This window comes from Gorilla gorilla, chromosome 18, assembly GCF_029281585.2.
Source record: "Gorilla gorilla gorilla isolate KB3781 chromosome 18, NHGRI_mGorGor1-v2.1_pri, whole genome shotgun sequence".
NCBI classification, from domain to species: Eukaryota; Metazoa; Chordata; class Mammalia; order Primates; family Hominidae; genus Gorilla; species Gorilla gorilla.
In genome coordinates, this window is record NC_073242.2 from 24,474,831 (window position 1) to 24,490,491 (window position 15,661).

General features: G+C 47.8%; 1 protein-coding gene across 22 annotated transcripts in view; it reads left to right on the forward strand.

The window, feature by feature from the left end:
- The window catches only part of TNRC6A (trinucleotide repeat containing adaptor 6A), a 218,311-nt gene extending 213,234 nt beyond the window's left edge, over positions 1-5,077 (forward strand). For all 22 annotated transcript variants that reach the window (XM_055365511.2, XM_055365510.2, XM_055365508.2 and 19 more), the window contains 3 exons: positions 927-997; positions 1,724-1,863; positions 2,282-5,077. In XM_055365511.2, the coding sequence (XP_055221486.2) occupies positions 927-997; positions 1,724-1,863; positions 2,282-2,657 (587 nt within the window). In that variant the 3' untranslated portion in view covers positions 2,658-5,077. The remainder of the gene's footprint in view (positions 1-926; positions 998-1,723; positions 1,864-2,281) is intronic.
- The last annotated feature ends 10,584 nt before the right edge of the window (positions 5,078-15,661 follow it).

Sequence of the window (15,661 nt, forward strand, 5' to 3'; positions counted from 1 at the left end):
CCAAGCTGCTGAATGCAAGTTAACATAATTGGTGTGGTGTGAGTGGTTTTTGGTTTGGTGTGAGTGGTTTTTGGAGGCCACAGACATCTGTCTGGATGCCAGCTAAGAGACTGGCAGCACACAGCGAGGGGCGCTAGTGAAAGTGGCCCAGGAACCCACCCCAGGGAGGCTTGGTGCAGTTGAGTGGAATCAGGAAACCTGTAGGAGTAAGCCAAGCGAACCGAGGGGCAGCCTCTGCCAAGGCCCAGACAGTGGAGAAAGCACAAAGGCTCCCGTTGGAGTGATGAGAGGATTGCAGGGAGTGGAGGAGGATTCCGTGAGAGGTGGATAGGCCTGAGCTGTGTGATGGAATGGTCTTTCCCAGCACCTGAAGTGTTTGTGAGGTGCCTTGGGTTGTAGATGGGGTCAGGGTTGAGGGCTGTACTCCCAGGGGAAGGGTGGATGCCACAGGGGTCCAGCAGGAAGGCCAGATGGGGAGCCCCTGCAGTAACCCCGGGGAAAACAAGGAGCGTCTGTGCGATCACAAGCTCTGGAATCCCCTTAAAGCTTCATGCCCTGAAGGACACACACGCAGAGTGATCAGACATTACTGAAGTCTTCCCCAGGTGGTACCGTTTGAGATTATTTTAGCTCCTATCAATGAGAAGATCTCAAAAAGATGCAGCCTTTTGTGGCTCACTGCCCTCCTGTGTGGTGAACTGGGAGCCATTCTGAGCTCACTGTCGCCAGAGGTAGAGCCCCCTGCCACAGAAGTTAATGCCTGGCCATGGCTAGGGCGAGCTCAAATTCTGGGCCTAGGGAGAAAGCCTCCCATGTAGAAGTGCAAGGAAGTGAAGGAAGTCAAGAGGCCAGGTGATCTGCTAAGTAACTGTAGTTGGGCTCTTTCAGTCCTGGAAAACTGACTTGTCCTTTTTTTCCTTGTTTAGGTTCCAGCTGGGGTGAGAGCAGCTCAGGGAGAATAACAAATTGGCTTGTTCTAAAAAACCTTACACCTCAGGTAAGGATACCAGATACGCTGGTTTATGTGGCTACGCCAGGGAGCATGGGAACAGAGGTTCGGGTCTGGATGTGAGACAAGGGCTGCTAGGTGGTAGTGAAGCCGAGCAGAGGAAACAGCAGAGGAGTGGTCTGTAGACCTCAGGCAGGCTGTGGTCGAATCTGGTGGTTCACGCTGTAATGTGCCTGGGAACCAACCAAACATACAGATTCCCAGGCCTCACCCAGAGATTGAGTCAGTAGATCTGGGCTAGGGGCTGAGACTCTGCATTTGTATGAGGGCCTGCAGATGAATTTGACACAGGTGGTCCTTGTTGGCACATGGAGAAATCCTGGTCTGCCCCTGAGGTGAGAGCATTTTCTTAGCCCCTGGCCTGCGCCCTCCTCTGGAGGCTGGGTGTTGAGCTCCCACCTCCCTCCTCCCCCAGGGAACAGAACCTTGATGGATGCTGTCCTCAGGGCAGGGAAGAGAGAAGACATGGAGCCACAGTGGGGATCTGGGGAGTGTCCAGGAGTCTAGAGGCCAGAGCGGTATGGCTCTGGGAGCAGTGGAGGTGGGGAAGATGGCTCTGCACCCCGTCAGAGCAACGTCAGAGTGTCAGTGAAGAGTGGTGCCAGGAGCACAGAGCCTCAGGAAAGAGAGGAGGGGCAGCAGTGCAGCCTGAAATAGCCTCCTGGAGGGCCCGCGGTGACGCCTCTCACTGGCAGTTTCCACACTGTTTCCTAGATCGATGGCTCAACTCTGCGCACTCTGTGCATGCAGCACGGCCCGCTGATCACATTCCACCTGAACCTCCCTCACGGAAATGCTCTGGTCCGCTACAGTTCAAAAGAAGAGGTAGTGAAGGCACAAAAGTCTCTGCACATGTAAGTTGGCTGTTGGGCTCCCAGTTGGAAGAGTCTAGGGGAAGGAGTGTGAGAGCACAGCCTGACCCGGGGCAGTGCACAGGGTCCTGCGTGGGTGGCTCCTGCTGGCTGCAGTAGTGCCCTGATTCCAAGGTCGGCATTCCTAAGCGGGGAATCAGACCTGGCCAGATGGCCCTAGAAAGTCCCTTACGTTGCCCATGGGAGACAGAGGAAGTTCGCTCTGGGCAAGGCACCAGGCCCTGGAGAGCTGTGGGTGCACGCTCGGGTGAAGGGAGGGCACACAGGTTATGTGGTGTAGTCTCTCCCTCTGTGCCTTCTGTGGCTTTTCTAGCAGAGACAAGTTGCACCCTCACTTGTGAGTGAATGAAGCCCTCCTGGCACGCTGTCCTCACATGTCCGCGGTGCCTCTCTCCTCTAGGTGTGTACTGGGGAACACTACTATTCTTGCTGAGTTTGCCAGTGAAGAGGAGATCAGTCGTTTCTTTGCACAAAGCCAGTCTCTGACCCCTTCTCCCGGCTGGCAGTCTCTCGGGTCCAGCCAGAGCCGGCTGGGCTCCCTCGACTGTTCCCACTCATTCTCCAGCCGGACCGATCTCAATCACTGGAATGGTGCTGGGCTGTCGGGAACTAACTGTGGAGACCTTCACGGCACTTCACTCTGGGGGACCCCGCATTATTCCACAAGCCTGTGGGGTCCCCCAAGCAGCAGCGACCCCCGAGGAATTAGCAGCCCATCTCCCATTAACGCTTTTCTTTCTGTTGACCACCTGGGTGGGGGTGGAGAGTCCATGTAACAGTGTAGATGCAGACTCACCGACCGGGACCTCAGACGCGAGGGAAAGGAGCACTAAGTGGGGCTCGCCGCCTGCAGCCAGGGGCCGCCTGTGGGAACAGCTATTCTCTGCACATTTTCCACTTTGTTTTCCCCAAAACATATCAGTTTGAATACTTGAATCATGCAGGCCAATATTATAATGTGAAAAGGTATCTACTCTATTTACACTCCCAAATAGCGCCATACATGCTAAACCGTAGAGAATGAGCTCGCTTGTGTCTATTCATCATGTTTAGCCTTTGGATTCTTTTTTTTTTTTTCCTTCTATTCCTCCCGCCCCCCCCCCCCCCCACCCCTTTTTTTCTCTCTTGCAAAACCATTTTTTGGGCTGATAACGTATGAGCTTTTCCCTTTGCACTGAATGATGTTCTCTCCGTCTCATCGGCAGTATGGGGGGCAGCTGTCCCAGTGTCAATGTTTACTCAAGGGTGTTCTTAGGAGGCGTGCGCTCTCTACTATGCCTTGATGTTGCCTACCTTATTGTGGTATCGTGGAGTTTAAAAGATCAAGTTAGGATACTGACTTAGGATTATTAATGAAAGTGTTGCACCAGTTTTTTCATGTTGTAAAACTAAAGAATTTCGCTCTGCAGTTTGAAAAACTGTGGCCACAGCTGTGACTTGCAGCCCACCTGCCACCCAGGACGGGCCCTGCACTTTGAATAGGCTTTCCATTTTGTTTTGGAGGTTCTCACTTTGAACCTTCTTGTTTACAGATTTTTTTGTTTGTTTTTTGAGAAAAAAAATGTTTACTCTTCCATCATTTAAAAAAAATGTAAAAGACAAAAAAAAAATGGAGGATGATTTAAAAGATGCTTTCTATCTCTGGGAAAAAGGAGCAGCATTTGGCCATGTTCTTTTGTTTTTCTATTCCTGTCCCAAATCAAAGAGCATGGTTCTCAGGAAAACCAGTTCCCCAGTTTAAAAAAAAAAAAAAAAAAAAAATTCCTTGTAGTTTCTTATAGGAAAAAAAGAAAAACCCCAACTTTTAGCACTGATACTACATATTGCTCTGTTAAAGAATTTTCTCTGCCAAAAAAAAAGAAAAAACAAAAAAACGCTTAAAGCTGGAGTTTGACATTCTGCTTTCAGATGCTGTCTTTTTATTAGTGAGTGATGATGGTTTGCTAATAATCAATAGGTAATAATTTTTTGTAATCCCATCAAGTGGCTCCATATGTTTCTGCTCTCTCGTGACTGTGTTAATGTTTAACTGTTGTACCTTAAAGCCGAAATCAGTAACTATGCATACTGTAACCAAGGTATTGGGCTTACAGAGTTGTTTGTTGTATAAAGAAAATTTTAAATGTTGTTGCAAACTAACGAGTTACACCATTTTAAACTTTCTTTCCTCCCCCCTTTTTTTGCCCACAAATGGTATTATAATGCTTGCTTAGTCAAAGAAGAGAGACTAAACAAGGGTAAAAATTTTAACAGTACAGAATTTGCCATCATATCATTGCCTTGATTCTAACTGTTTGTGTCCTAAGATGCAAAAGAAGTCAGTGGCTTTTAACTGTTTACAAATAGAATGTGATTGTAAAATGTACAGTTTGGTTGTGTTTGAATTATGAAATTTCTTCAGATATAATAAACCATGACTTTTTGGCTGCTCAACATTAATTGTCTCCTTTTTGTGAATTTATTTGTAGGCTCTTTTTTATAATGAAAGTTTCAAAGTTGCTATGTATGAGGGTTCTCATAGAGCAACCGATTAAAAATTTAAGCAAATATTTGAACATTTTATCTGAACTCATCACAATTTCACCCTGAAATAATGTGAGAACAATGGGAAACTGTAGCTTGCTCCTTCCCACCCTCTCTGAGCATCTTTGGGATCTTGTTGCTCAAAACTCTTCTGTGACTTCATCTTCCCCACCATTTGTGCCCATCTCAAGCCTCAGCAAGAAACCATGTGGAACATGAAGCTTAATGACTTGACAGTGTACTAGTGTTAAACTCTCATACCTCTGTTACAAAGCGAGAAACGCCACACCCGGACTGGCCTTTTCTTCCCCCTTCACGGCCCTCGCTTCTCCCTGCAGGAGCTCGGGGGCGAAACCTGTGTATGGATTTCAGTGTATGACTTCAGATCATGCTCCAACTTGCCAGGTGTAAGCTAATGTTGTCGGACACCTTACTATAAGCAAATGTTATTCAGTGCGTTCAATGTATATTGACTTCCATACTGGTTTTTCCAAAAACCAAAGGTAGCTTTGAAAAACCATGTCTGGAAATGTTTGGAGCGTTAAGCTGATTGACCTTCTGACCTTGGGGCTTTGAGTAGTATATAATTCATAACTGCGTTAATTGTATTGTTAAAGTGTTTGGGAGTTTTTTGCGCTTGTTATGTGGAAATAAAGTGTTTGATTTAAAATTTTTTAAAGTGGTTTGGATCTTTGCCTAGTCCTTAAATAAATACAGCTCTATTCCCTAAGCCACCCTTACTTCTCGGTCTTAATCCCGACTGCCAGTACCTGGATGCTGCCCTTTGTCTGGCACAGACCTGCAGCTGACCATGCTGGGCCCATGGCTCGGGGCTTTCTAGTCACGCAGAGCCACCAAGAGTCAGGGTAAACTTTTTAACACAGGCACTTAACACGTTTTTTCTTTGTTTTCTTTTTTCCTTTTCTCTTTCTACTTTCTTCCTTTTTCTTTTTTCTTTCTTTTTCTTTCTTTTTTTTTTTTCTTTTGACAGGGTTTCACTCTGGATCTCGGTTCACTGTCACCTCTGCCTCCCAGGCTGAAACGATTCTCGTCCCTCAGCCTCTCAAGTAGCTGGGATTACAGGCACCTACCACCGAATCCGGCTAAGTTTTGTATTTTTAATAGAAACGGGGTTTCACTGTGTTGCTCAGGCTGGTGTCAAACTCCAAAGCTCAAGCGATCTGCCCATCTCAGCCTCCCAAAGTGCTGGGATTACAGGCGTGAGCCACTGCGCCTGGCCTCAGGCATTTACACATTTTCAAATATCCCTCCTTGCTCTGCTCCCCTGGGTGTGTTCCCAGCTCTAATGAACCTCAACTTCTCCGCGGTGCTATGCTTTCCACCCTCAAAGACTGGAGGGCAGCTTGCCCTGGACTTCCTTCCCCAGTCAAGAGTAATTAGCTCCTTCCATCATTTCAAGGAACTGTGCTAGGCCACCACATGCCGAATAGGCTCTCACTAGTCTTTGTAATCCACCTTCTCAGATCGGTGATAGTGGCTGAATAAATATTGCAAGGAATAATAGCTGAGCTGTCACCTATTGACACCTGAGGACAGGAGACTGTGGTAGTGCCACGCTGTTGGCTTGTGCAGGTGGATGAACCGGGGAATGACGCCAAGGTCAAAGTGGGGTCCTTGACCCAGAGGATCAAATTCAGGTTGAACAGCATGAAGGTAGGGACTGAGATGAAGGGGGAGTATTTGCATCAAGACTGAGGGATGGCCAAGCATGGTGGCCTCATGCCTGTCATCCTAGCACTTTGGGAGGCCGAGGCGAGAGGATCACTTGAGCTCAGGAGTTCGAGGCCAGCCTGGGCAATATAGTGAGACCCAGTCTCAAAAAGTTGGGGGGATGACAAATTGAGGTTGCACTGAGCAAACCGTCTTAACGTTTGGCTAAGGCATCATTTCCATGCATTGGGACTTAATTGGTTTTTCCTCTTCTCCAAAGTTCAGATCTTTTCCTGCTGACCCTTTGATTTCAAATGTGCAGAGGGGTGTCTCGGAACAAAAGCCAGAACTGGAACCCATATGGACCTTGACAGAGACCAGGCCTTCAGCCCTGGCGGAACTTTGCGTGAATAGGTATTTACATGGTCCAACGGGAGGGAGAGTAACGGCTTTGGTGTGTTAAGGGTTCTCTACATGCCAGGTGCTTTTTCAAAAAGTTTTATTCTGTTTTAAGACAGTGTCACTCTGTCGCCCAGGCTGGAGTGCAGTGGCTCAATCTCAGCTCACTGCAGCCTCAACCTCCCAGGCTCAAGTGATCTACCTCAGCCTCCCAAGTAGCTGGAACTACAGGCGTGCACCACCACGCCCAGCTATTTTTTGTAGAGACAGGGTTTCACCATGTTGCCCAGGCTGGTCTCAAGTGATCCGCCTGCCTCAGCCTCCCAACGTGCTGGGATTACAGGCGTGAGCCACCACGCCCAGCTAAGTTTTTGTTGCTGTTGTTGTTTTTGTTTTTTGTTATTAGAAATGGGGTTTCATCATGTTGCCCAGGCTGGTCTCGAACTGCTGGACTCAAGTGATCCGCCCGCCTCAGCCTCCCAACGTGCTGGGATTACAGGCGTGATCAACCACGCCCAGCTAAGTTGTTGTTGTTATTGTTGTTAGTAGAGATGGGGTTTCACCAGGTCGCCTAGGCTGGTCTCGAACTCCTGGGCTCAAGTGATCCGCCTGCCTCGGCCTCCTAAAGTGTCGGGATTATAGGTGTGAGCCACCGTGCCTGGCCCTGCCAAGTGCGGTGTTATTTTCAGAGCTTTCCAGCCTGGCCCTAGGAACAGAAAACCACAGCGCCATTTGCACTGGTGGACAGTGTCTCAAGTTGTCCACCAACATACCCCCAAAGCTAGAGGACACAGCATGCGGACCCTCCTGGGATCCAGGGGCAGAGTTTAAAGCTTAGAACTTTAGGTTAAGCTGAATGTGAATGTTGCATTCTGCTCCACATCTTTTCATCTAAAAATACGGCTTCAAATAGCCACTTAAATTGCTTTTCTTCAGAAAGTCTGATGCTTCCAGAAGGTGAACCACACCACAGCAGGGTGCAGTCAGGACCCAGTACCACTCTAAGAAGCAGGGCTGAAGAGGTTCCTTAGAGCTGTGCTGACAGATGACAGGTGGCAGGGAGTCCTATTGGCTGAGCCCCAGCAAAGGGGCAAGAGAATGACTCCCACCGGCTGACCCAGCCTTGAATTCAAGGGCCCTGTCGAAGCCCACGGAGACCCCTGTCCTGGCTAACAGTTGACTCCAGATCGCTCCAGCCTGCAGGGAGAGCAGGACAGCAGTCTGCAATTCCAACCAAGTGATGCCAGGACCTAATCTGCAGACCTGAATCCAGTACATAGACTTTGTTACAATGTTGCTGCATCCCTGAACCGCCTGGGTTTCTATCGATTTCATAGTGATAAAATCAACTTCTGCTGGGCATAGAGGCACGAGCCTATAATCCCTGAGGCTGAAGCAGGAGGATTGCTTGAGCCCAGGCGTCTGACACCAACCTGGGCAACATGTTCAACCTGAGACACTCAGATCAAAAATAAATAATAAAAAAAAATTGTTTAATCAACTCCTCCAATTTCTTTATAAAGGAAAGTTGATATCATTACCTTATACAGAAAATCAGTGTCCATATATAAAAGAGAGCTATACAAGAAATAAAAACAAAATGTATTCCATTCTGGGTAGATTTACTTATCAAAGGTGAGAAGAGAGGTTAGAAAGGGTTCAGGAGAGGTTAAAGTCGTACTCTCACCATGTGGAGACTTCCTGCCTGATGGGGTCAGATGTGCTCCAGGGACAGACACTGCAGAGGGAGAGCTCTATGCATTTGCGATTCTGCCTTATCTCATCAATCCTCTCCTGTACCCGACAGACCCCTCCCTCCCCCAGGAGTGCTGAGCCCGGGCCTTGGGAGGTTTGGGGGTTGGGGGAGCTCTTGCTTTAAGGCTTTGGCTCCATATTCTGTGGAAAGCACCCCTCAACCACTGCCCCCATATCTACAGAGAACTGCTGTGAAGACGAGGCTGGGAGATGAATGGGGGCAGTGGGACCCCGTGGCACACTGGCAATCCCTGGTCACCCCTGCTCGGAACCCACCAAAGATGGCCTGAGCATTGGTGTAAAATACTCCTTTCTGAGGAGGTGGCGTCCAAGCAGACACCTGAAAGTTGGGAAGCAACAGCCAAGCTTGGGGAAAGGACAATTCAGGTAACAGCCCAGAGCCCAGGGTGTCCGAGACAGAGTGGGCAAGGGGGACAGTGAAAGGTGACCACTGGGTCAGGTGCGGTGGCCCTCGGCTGTAATCCAGCACTTTGGGAGCTGAGAAGAGAATCGCTTGAGCCCAGGAGTTAGAGACCAGCCTGGGCAATAGAGTGAGACCCCCAGAGAAGGAATGAGGGCAGGGCTCCAAGGCTAAGGCCGTGCTACCCAGGCCTGGCTGTCTGTTAAAACCACTTGGAAATACCCCAAAGCTCAGGCGCCACCCCAGACAGTCTGATTTAATAGGGCCCCAGCATGTTTTAAAACCTTTACTTTTTTATAGCACGTTACAATTTGCTATCACTTTGTTTTCCTGCTTTATGTCTAAATGCACACATGCACACGTGCGCGCGTGCGCACACACACACAATGAATACAAGTAAAACCCGGGACATCTGAATGCAGTCAGTGAACCGGATGACTGTCAGTCTCCTGGTTGTAATATTGTACTATGATAGTTTTTCAAGATGTGACTATTGAGGGGAACTGGGTTGAGAGTACAGGACATCTCTGTATTGTTCCTTATAACCACATGTGAATCTGCAATTATCCCAACACTGTGAACAAAGCTCTTAGGTAGTAATGATCATCAAATGATATTTTTGATATAGGAGTTTTTTGTTTTTTTTTTTTTTTTTTTTTGAGACGGAGTCTCGCTCTGTCGCCCAGGCTGGAGTACAGTGGCTTGATCTCGGCTCACTGCAACCTCCGCCTCCCCGGTTCAAGCGATTCTCCTGCCTCAGCCTCCTGAGTAGCCAGGATTACAAGTGTGCACCACCACACCCAGCTAATTTTTGTATTTTTAGTAGAAACGGGGTTTCACCATGTTGGCCAGGCTGGTCCCAAACTCCTGACCTCAGGTGATCCGCCCACCTCGGTCTCCCAAAGTGCTGGGATTACAGGCATGAGCCACTGAGCCCGGCCTATCGTAGATATTTTTAATGCTGCTATTCCACAAATGCCAGAGCTCCTGGTTTCCAGGTTTCTAAAAAGTAAAGTAGAACAGATTCTTTGGCTGTTCTAGAGGATTTTTTTTACTTTTTATTTATTTATTTTTTTTGCTGTTTTATGAATGCTTACCTATTTGAATATTGGCAGAGGAGTAAATAAGTTGACAACAAAAAGTTAAAAAAAAAAATCATCTCAGCAAGTGACCCCAAGACCCTTTAGGACCCCGTGCTTGGTGAGGCCTAGCCATTGATCCCGGGAGGCCCAAGGTGCAGGTTGCGGGGGGTTTTGCCCCAGTTCTGCTGTGGCACCAGAACCCAAGCCCCTTGCCATCATTGCATTTTCTAGAGTCACTGTGATGAAAATGAGATCACGTGATTAAATCTTAAGTGATTAAAATGAGACTTTTCCGGCATAAAGTTAAAGGTTATGGGTACTAGCAATGACTACAGGTCATTATTGCATAAGCAACAAAAGGCCCATTCTTCTCTTTGGGAACTTATTTTTTAGGTACCTGTATTTCATTTTGTTTTTAACTTTTGATTTAATAACATTGTTTGGTTTTATTGGGTTTTTCATCGCCCCGTGTTGGATATGGCAAACAATGGTCTGTTAAGGTTTCTTTTTTTTTTTTTTTTTTGAGATGGAGTCTTCTCTGTCGCCAAGGCTGGAGTGCAATGGTGTGATCTTGGCTCACGGCAACCTCCGCCCCCAGGGTTCAAGCAACTCTTCTGTCTCAGCCTCCCGAGTAGCTGGGATTACGGGTGTCTGCTGCCGCGCCCAGCTAATTTTTGTATTTTTAGTAAAGACAGGGTTTCACCATCTTGGCCAGGCTGGTCTTGAACTCCTGACCTCGTGATCCACTTGCCTCGGCCTCCCAAAGTGTTGGGATTACAGTCATGAGCCACCATGTCCGGCCAAGTTTTCCTTTTATTTGTTTGTTTGTTTAGAGACAGGGTCTTACTCTGTCCCCCAGGCTGGATGGAGTGCAGTGGCACGATCATGGCTCACTGTAGCTTCGGCCTCCTGGGCTCAAGAGGTCCTGTCACCTCAGCCTCCTGAGTAGCTGGGACCACAGGCACACACCACCATGCCCAGCTAATTTTTTTTTTCCCTGTAGAAATGAGATCTCACTATGTTTCCCAGGCTGCTCTCGAATTCCTGGTCTCAAGCGATCCTTCCACCTTGGCCTCCCGAAGTGCTGGGATTAGACATGAGCTATCGTGCCCAGCTAGTTTTCCTTTTAAATAAATACATTTCTGTTGTATTTTACAAGAGGGCTAAATTGAAAGAAGCTGTTAGGTAAATAACAGTTGAGGCAACGTGCAGAAACGGCAAAGTTGTGAGTGTCCGAGGTCAGGGAGCATAACAGAGGACGAGATCTTTTCACGTGCTTTTCTTTGCCCTCGGGAGTTGCTACTGGTTATTGGTTAATGTGGTCTTTGGAGTTAGACCCAACCTGTTGTCATGCAATGTCTGGCTGTAAGGAGTCCAGGGCTGGTATCCTCGCTCTCCTTAAGGACCCAAGACGCCTTCCATCCTTGCAACACTGTCTTCATCTGCAGAGGCACAGATATCTCACTTCCACAGTCACATCCCAGCCAGTGGAGAAAGAGAGGGATGGGGAGAGCATGCTCCTCCCCACTAAGGGCATGACCCCCAACTATGCTCACATGCCATTGGGCAGAAGAAAATCACATGAGCAGGAAGGCTGCAACTCGTAGTCTTTATTCTGAATGTCTTGTCCCCAGCTTAGATGTGACATTTCTGCTATTGGGGAAGAAGGAGAGACTGGATATTGGGGAACAACTAGTAGTGCTGGTTCTAAGAAGGGAACAGTTAAATAAACTATACTTCATCCGGAAGCCGGAATGTTTAGCCACTAAGACAATGAGATAGATCTATATAAACGGCTATCAAGAGATGTCTTTTTTTTTTTTTGAAACAGGGTCTCACTCTGTCACCTAAGCTGGAGTGCAGTGGTGCAATCTCAGCTCACTGCAGCCTCAACCTCCCAGGCTCAAGTGATCCTCCCACCTCAGCCTCCCAAAGTGCTGGGATTACAGGCGTGAGCCACCACACCCAGCCTGCTTGAAAGGTCAAACCTAACTGGATGCCAGGAAGCAAGGAGAGCCGGGTGATATCACCTGAAACCCACAGCAATCAGCTTCATGGAGCACCAAGCACAGTCAGGAGGGGTAGAAAAGGGATCCAAGGTGGGTGACGTGCTTGAAGAGCGAACATTAACCAACCCCTCTAGGAGGGTGCGGAGCAGGAACTGGAAGGGTCTGGGCCTTGAGGCTAGCTGGGAAACTAATTTGGAAGTTGAGGCAAGAATTTATAAAAGCCAGAATCAGGGCTATAGCATAGAGATGCGAGGAAGAGCTAAATGCATGAAGAGCCAATGAGATGGATGCTGGGGTCTGTGGAGAGTGAAGGAGCGAAGTCCTTAGGACAATCTCACGTTTCTGACTTGGTGAACCACTATTAGCTAAGGGAGAGGACCCTGGAGGATAAGAGTGGGTTTCCTGGTGCAGGGAGTGGCAGGTGGGTGTGCAATATGATGTGTCAAGGAGCCTGGGAAACAGCCCAGTGGAGCTGTCCAGTTGACAGCTGCTTTTAAGTGGTGAGGGCACTATATTTTTTCACCACTGTATCCTTAGCACCTAGCTCAGAGCACTGAAAATATTTGTTGGATGCATGGATGAATGGATGGATGGACAGACAGATGAACAGATGGATGGACAGATGGACAGATGGATGGATAGATGGATGGTTGGACAGATGGATGGACAGATGGATGGATGGACAGATGCATGGATGGATGGATGGATGGATGGATGGATGGATGGATGGATGGATGGATGGATGGATGGATTGTTGGATGGATGGATGGATGGATTGTTGGACAGATGGATGGACAGATGGATGGATGGACAGATGCATGCATGGATGGATGGATGGATGGATGGATGGATGGATGGATGGATGGATGGATGCATGGATGGATGGATGCATGGATGGATGGGTGGATGGATGGATGGATGGATGAATGGATGGATGGGTGGATGGATGGATGGATGGGTGGATGGATGGACGGATGGATGGATGGACGGATGCATGGATGGACGGATGCATGGATGGATGGATGGATGAATGGATAGATGGCTGGATGGTTGGATGGATGCATAGATGAATGGATGCATGGATTGATGGATGGATGGATAAATGGATGGATAGATGCATGTTTAAGGAAGAAACCAATAATAGAGATATCAATTTGGGGTTTGTAAATCACAGGTGATGGCTGAGGCATGGAAATGGGTAAGCATGTAGAATGAGGACTCAGGAAATATCGTAATTTGAGAAGAAGAAAGGAGACTAGAGATCTGAGCAGGAAGAGTCAAAGATTCAAAGAGGCATTGATGAGGTGAGGGTTGGGCATGGACAACATGAGAAAGTGGAGTCTCAGATCTGGGGAGAGGGGAAATTTCAGGGAAGAAGAAAGCCATGGTCTGAAATACTGCCTGTCAAGAAATCTGTGGGGAAAGCCATGCATGGTTCTGTGACAGTGGAGATCATTTTTGGGGTAGAGGCACACGCCAGGTCCCAGTGGGGTGAGGGGTTAATGGATAATGGAAGTGAAGGTGGTGGTGTAGATTGGATTTCCCAAGAATCACATTCTGAGATGCAGATCTGAGTGGAGGTGGCTTATTGGAAAATATCCTCAGAGTACATTGATAAGGGAGGAAGGGAGGCAGGACAGGGCAGAGGGAGAAGTTGAGCTGCAGTGAGGTCACAACAGAGGCCTCAGCCAACCTCTCAGGGAGCTGCGCAGCTGGGATGTCCCTCAAATATGCTCTGCACCCAAGGAAGGACAGGGACCACCCCACTGACCAAGCACTGGATTTAGGCTGTGGATTTAGGGGAATTGTCCTTCCTCTGGCTAAGGACAATTCCTTTTGGGAAGACTCAGCTGGGAGCCGGCTGCCACACTCTCCCAGCAGTCAGGCAGTGAATGCCTCCACCCTGCAAGCAGGTCGGGTGCGCCCCACAGGGAGTGGCAAGTGTAGACTGTCAGGAACTGATCAGTGGAGGGAAAGAAGGGAAGCCAGTGCAGCAGCTAGAGGGAGACAGAGGTCAGAAAAGCCTTTGTGTGTAGCTCTAGTTCATAATTTGAGAAACACTGCAGTGTGATCTTAGGCTGGGAGAAGCAGCCCCTAGAGAGTGAGAATGAAGACCCAAGAGTGAGGATAGACCTGCCACACTTTCTGTTTAACCCCCAGAGCTTAGAACACTGCCTGGCACACATTTGCACTTAAGAAATATCTGCGGAATGGCTGAATCCAGGAGTACATTCCAGACATTTTAACACTGAATAGCAGAAACAGAGTGCCGATATTTAGCTCCGTGAAGAAATACATACACATTTAAATATAGGAATGTACTTGAAGTTGGGCACAGTGGCTCACACCTGTAATTCCAGCACTTTGGGAGGTCAAGGCAGGAGGATTGCTTGAGTCCAGGAGTTAGAGATCAGCCTGGGCAACAGAGTGAGATCCCCATCTCTACAAAAACTACAAAAATTAGCCAGATATGGTGGTGCACACCTATAGTCCAAGATACTTGGGAGGCTGAGGTGGGAGGATGGCTTGAGCCTGGGAGGTCAAGGCTGCAGTGAGCTATGATTTTGCCACTGCACTACAGCCTGGGCAACAGAGCAAGACCCTGACTCTTTCAAAAAAAAAAAAAAAAGTACTTATAAGGGGAACCAAGACACTCAAATACTGCCACACCGTTATAATCTGTAGTGCATTCACAATTTCATGGAAGCCCACAGAAGCCAAGAATTTCCCTCCAGCCCCTAGTCCTCCATCTCAACTTCAACCACGGCTTCTTTCATGTAATGTTGGTCCATGTTTTTCCATAAGAACCCATTTATATAAAGACTTTTATGATTCCTTAAAACAACTTTGTTGAGGTAGAAATGGCATGATAAACTACACATACATGTACAATTTGAAGAGTTTTGACACAGGCATAACCGATGAAACCATTACAAGAGAATGAACATACCCATCTATATTAGTCCATTTGCACACTGCTGATAAAGACATACCCGAGACTGGGTAGTTTATAAAGGAAACAGATTTAATGGACTCACAGTTCCACATGGCTGGGGAGGCCTCACAGTCATGGCAGAAGAGCACAGAGACATCTTACATGGCAGCCGGCAAAGAATGAGAACACAGTGAAAGGGGGAACCATATAAAATCATTAGATCTCGTGAGAGTTATTCACCACCTCGAGAACAGTATGGGGGAAACTGCCCCCGTGATTCGATTATCTCCCACCAGGTCCCTCCCACAACACATGGGAGTTATGGGAGCTACAATTCAAGATGAGATTTGGGTGGGGACACAGCCAAACCATATCAGCATCGCCCCGAGAAATTTCCTTCTTCCCCTCTGTGACCCCTCCCTCCTGCCTTTCCCATCCCCAGGCAAACATATATCCATCACAAGAAATTTGTTCCCAGATTCTAGCTTTGTATGTAAATGGAATCAGAGTATGTACTTTTTGTGTGTCTGGCTTCTTCCCTTGGCAAAATTATTTTGGAATTTTTTTTTTTTTTTTTTTTTTTGAGACAGAGTTTCACTCTTGTTGCCCAGGCTGGAGTGCAATGGTTAATTTTGTATTTTTAGTAGAAATGGGTTTCTCCATGTTGATCAGGCTGGTCTCGAACTTCCGACCTCAAGCGATCCACCCGCCTTGGCCTCCCAAAGGACTGGGATTACAGGCGTGAGCCACTACACCTGGCCTGTTTTTTAAGTTTGAAAGTATCTAACAGAGAAAAGCCTCAAGAGAGTGCTTTGTTCACAATTCTGTCCTGTTTGTGCTTTTTCTCAGTAGTTTAGACACACACATAGAAGAATTATATTTATTAGCTGGGCGTGGTGGTGTGCACCTGTAATCCCAGCTACTCGGAGGCTGAGGCATGAGAATCACTTGACCTCGTGAGGCAGAGGTTGCAGTGAGCCGAGAT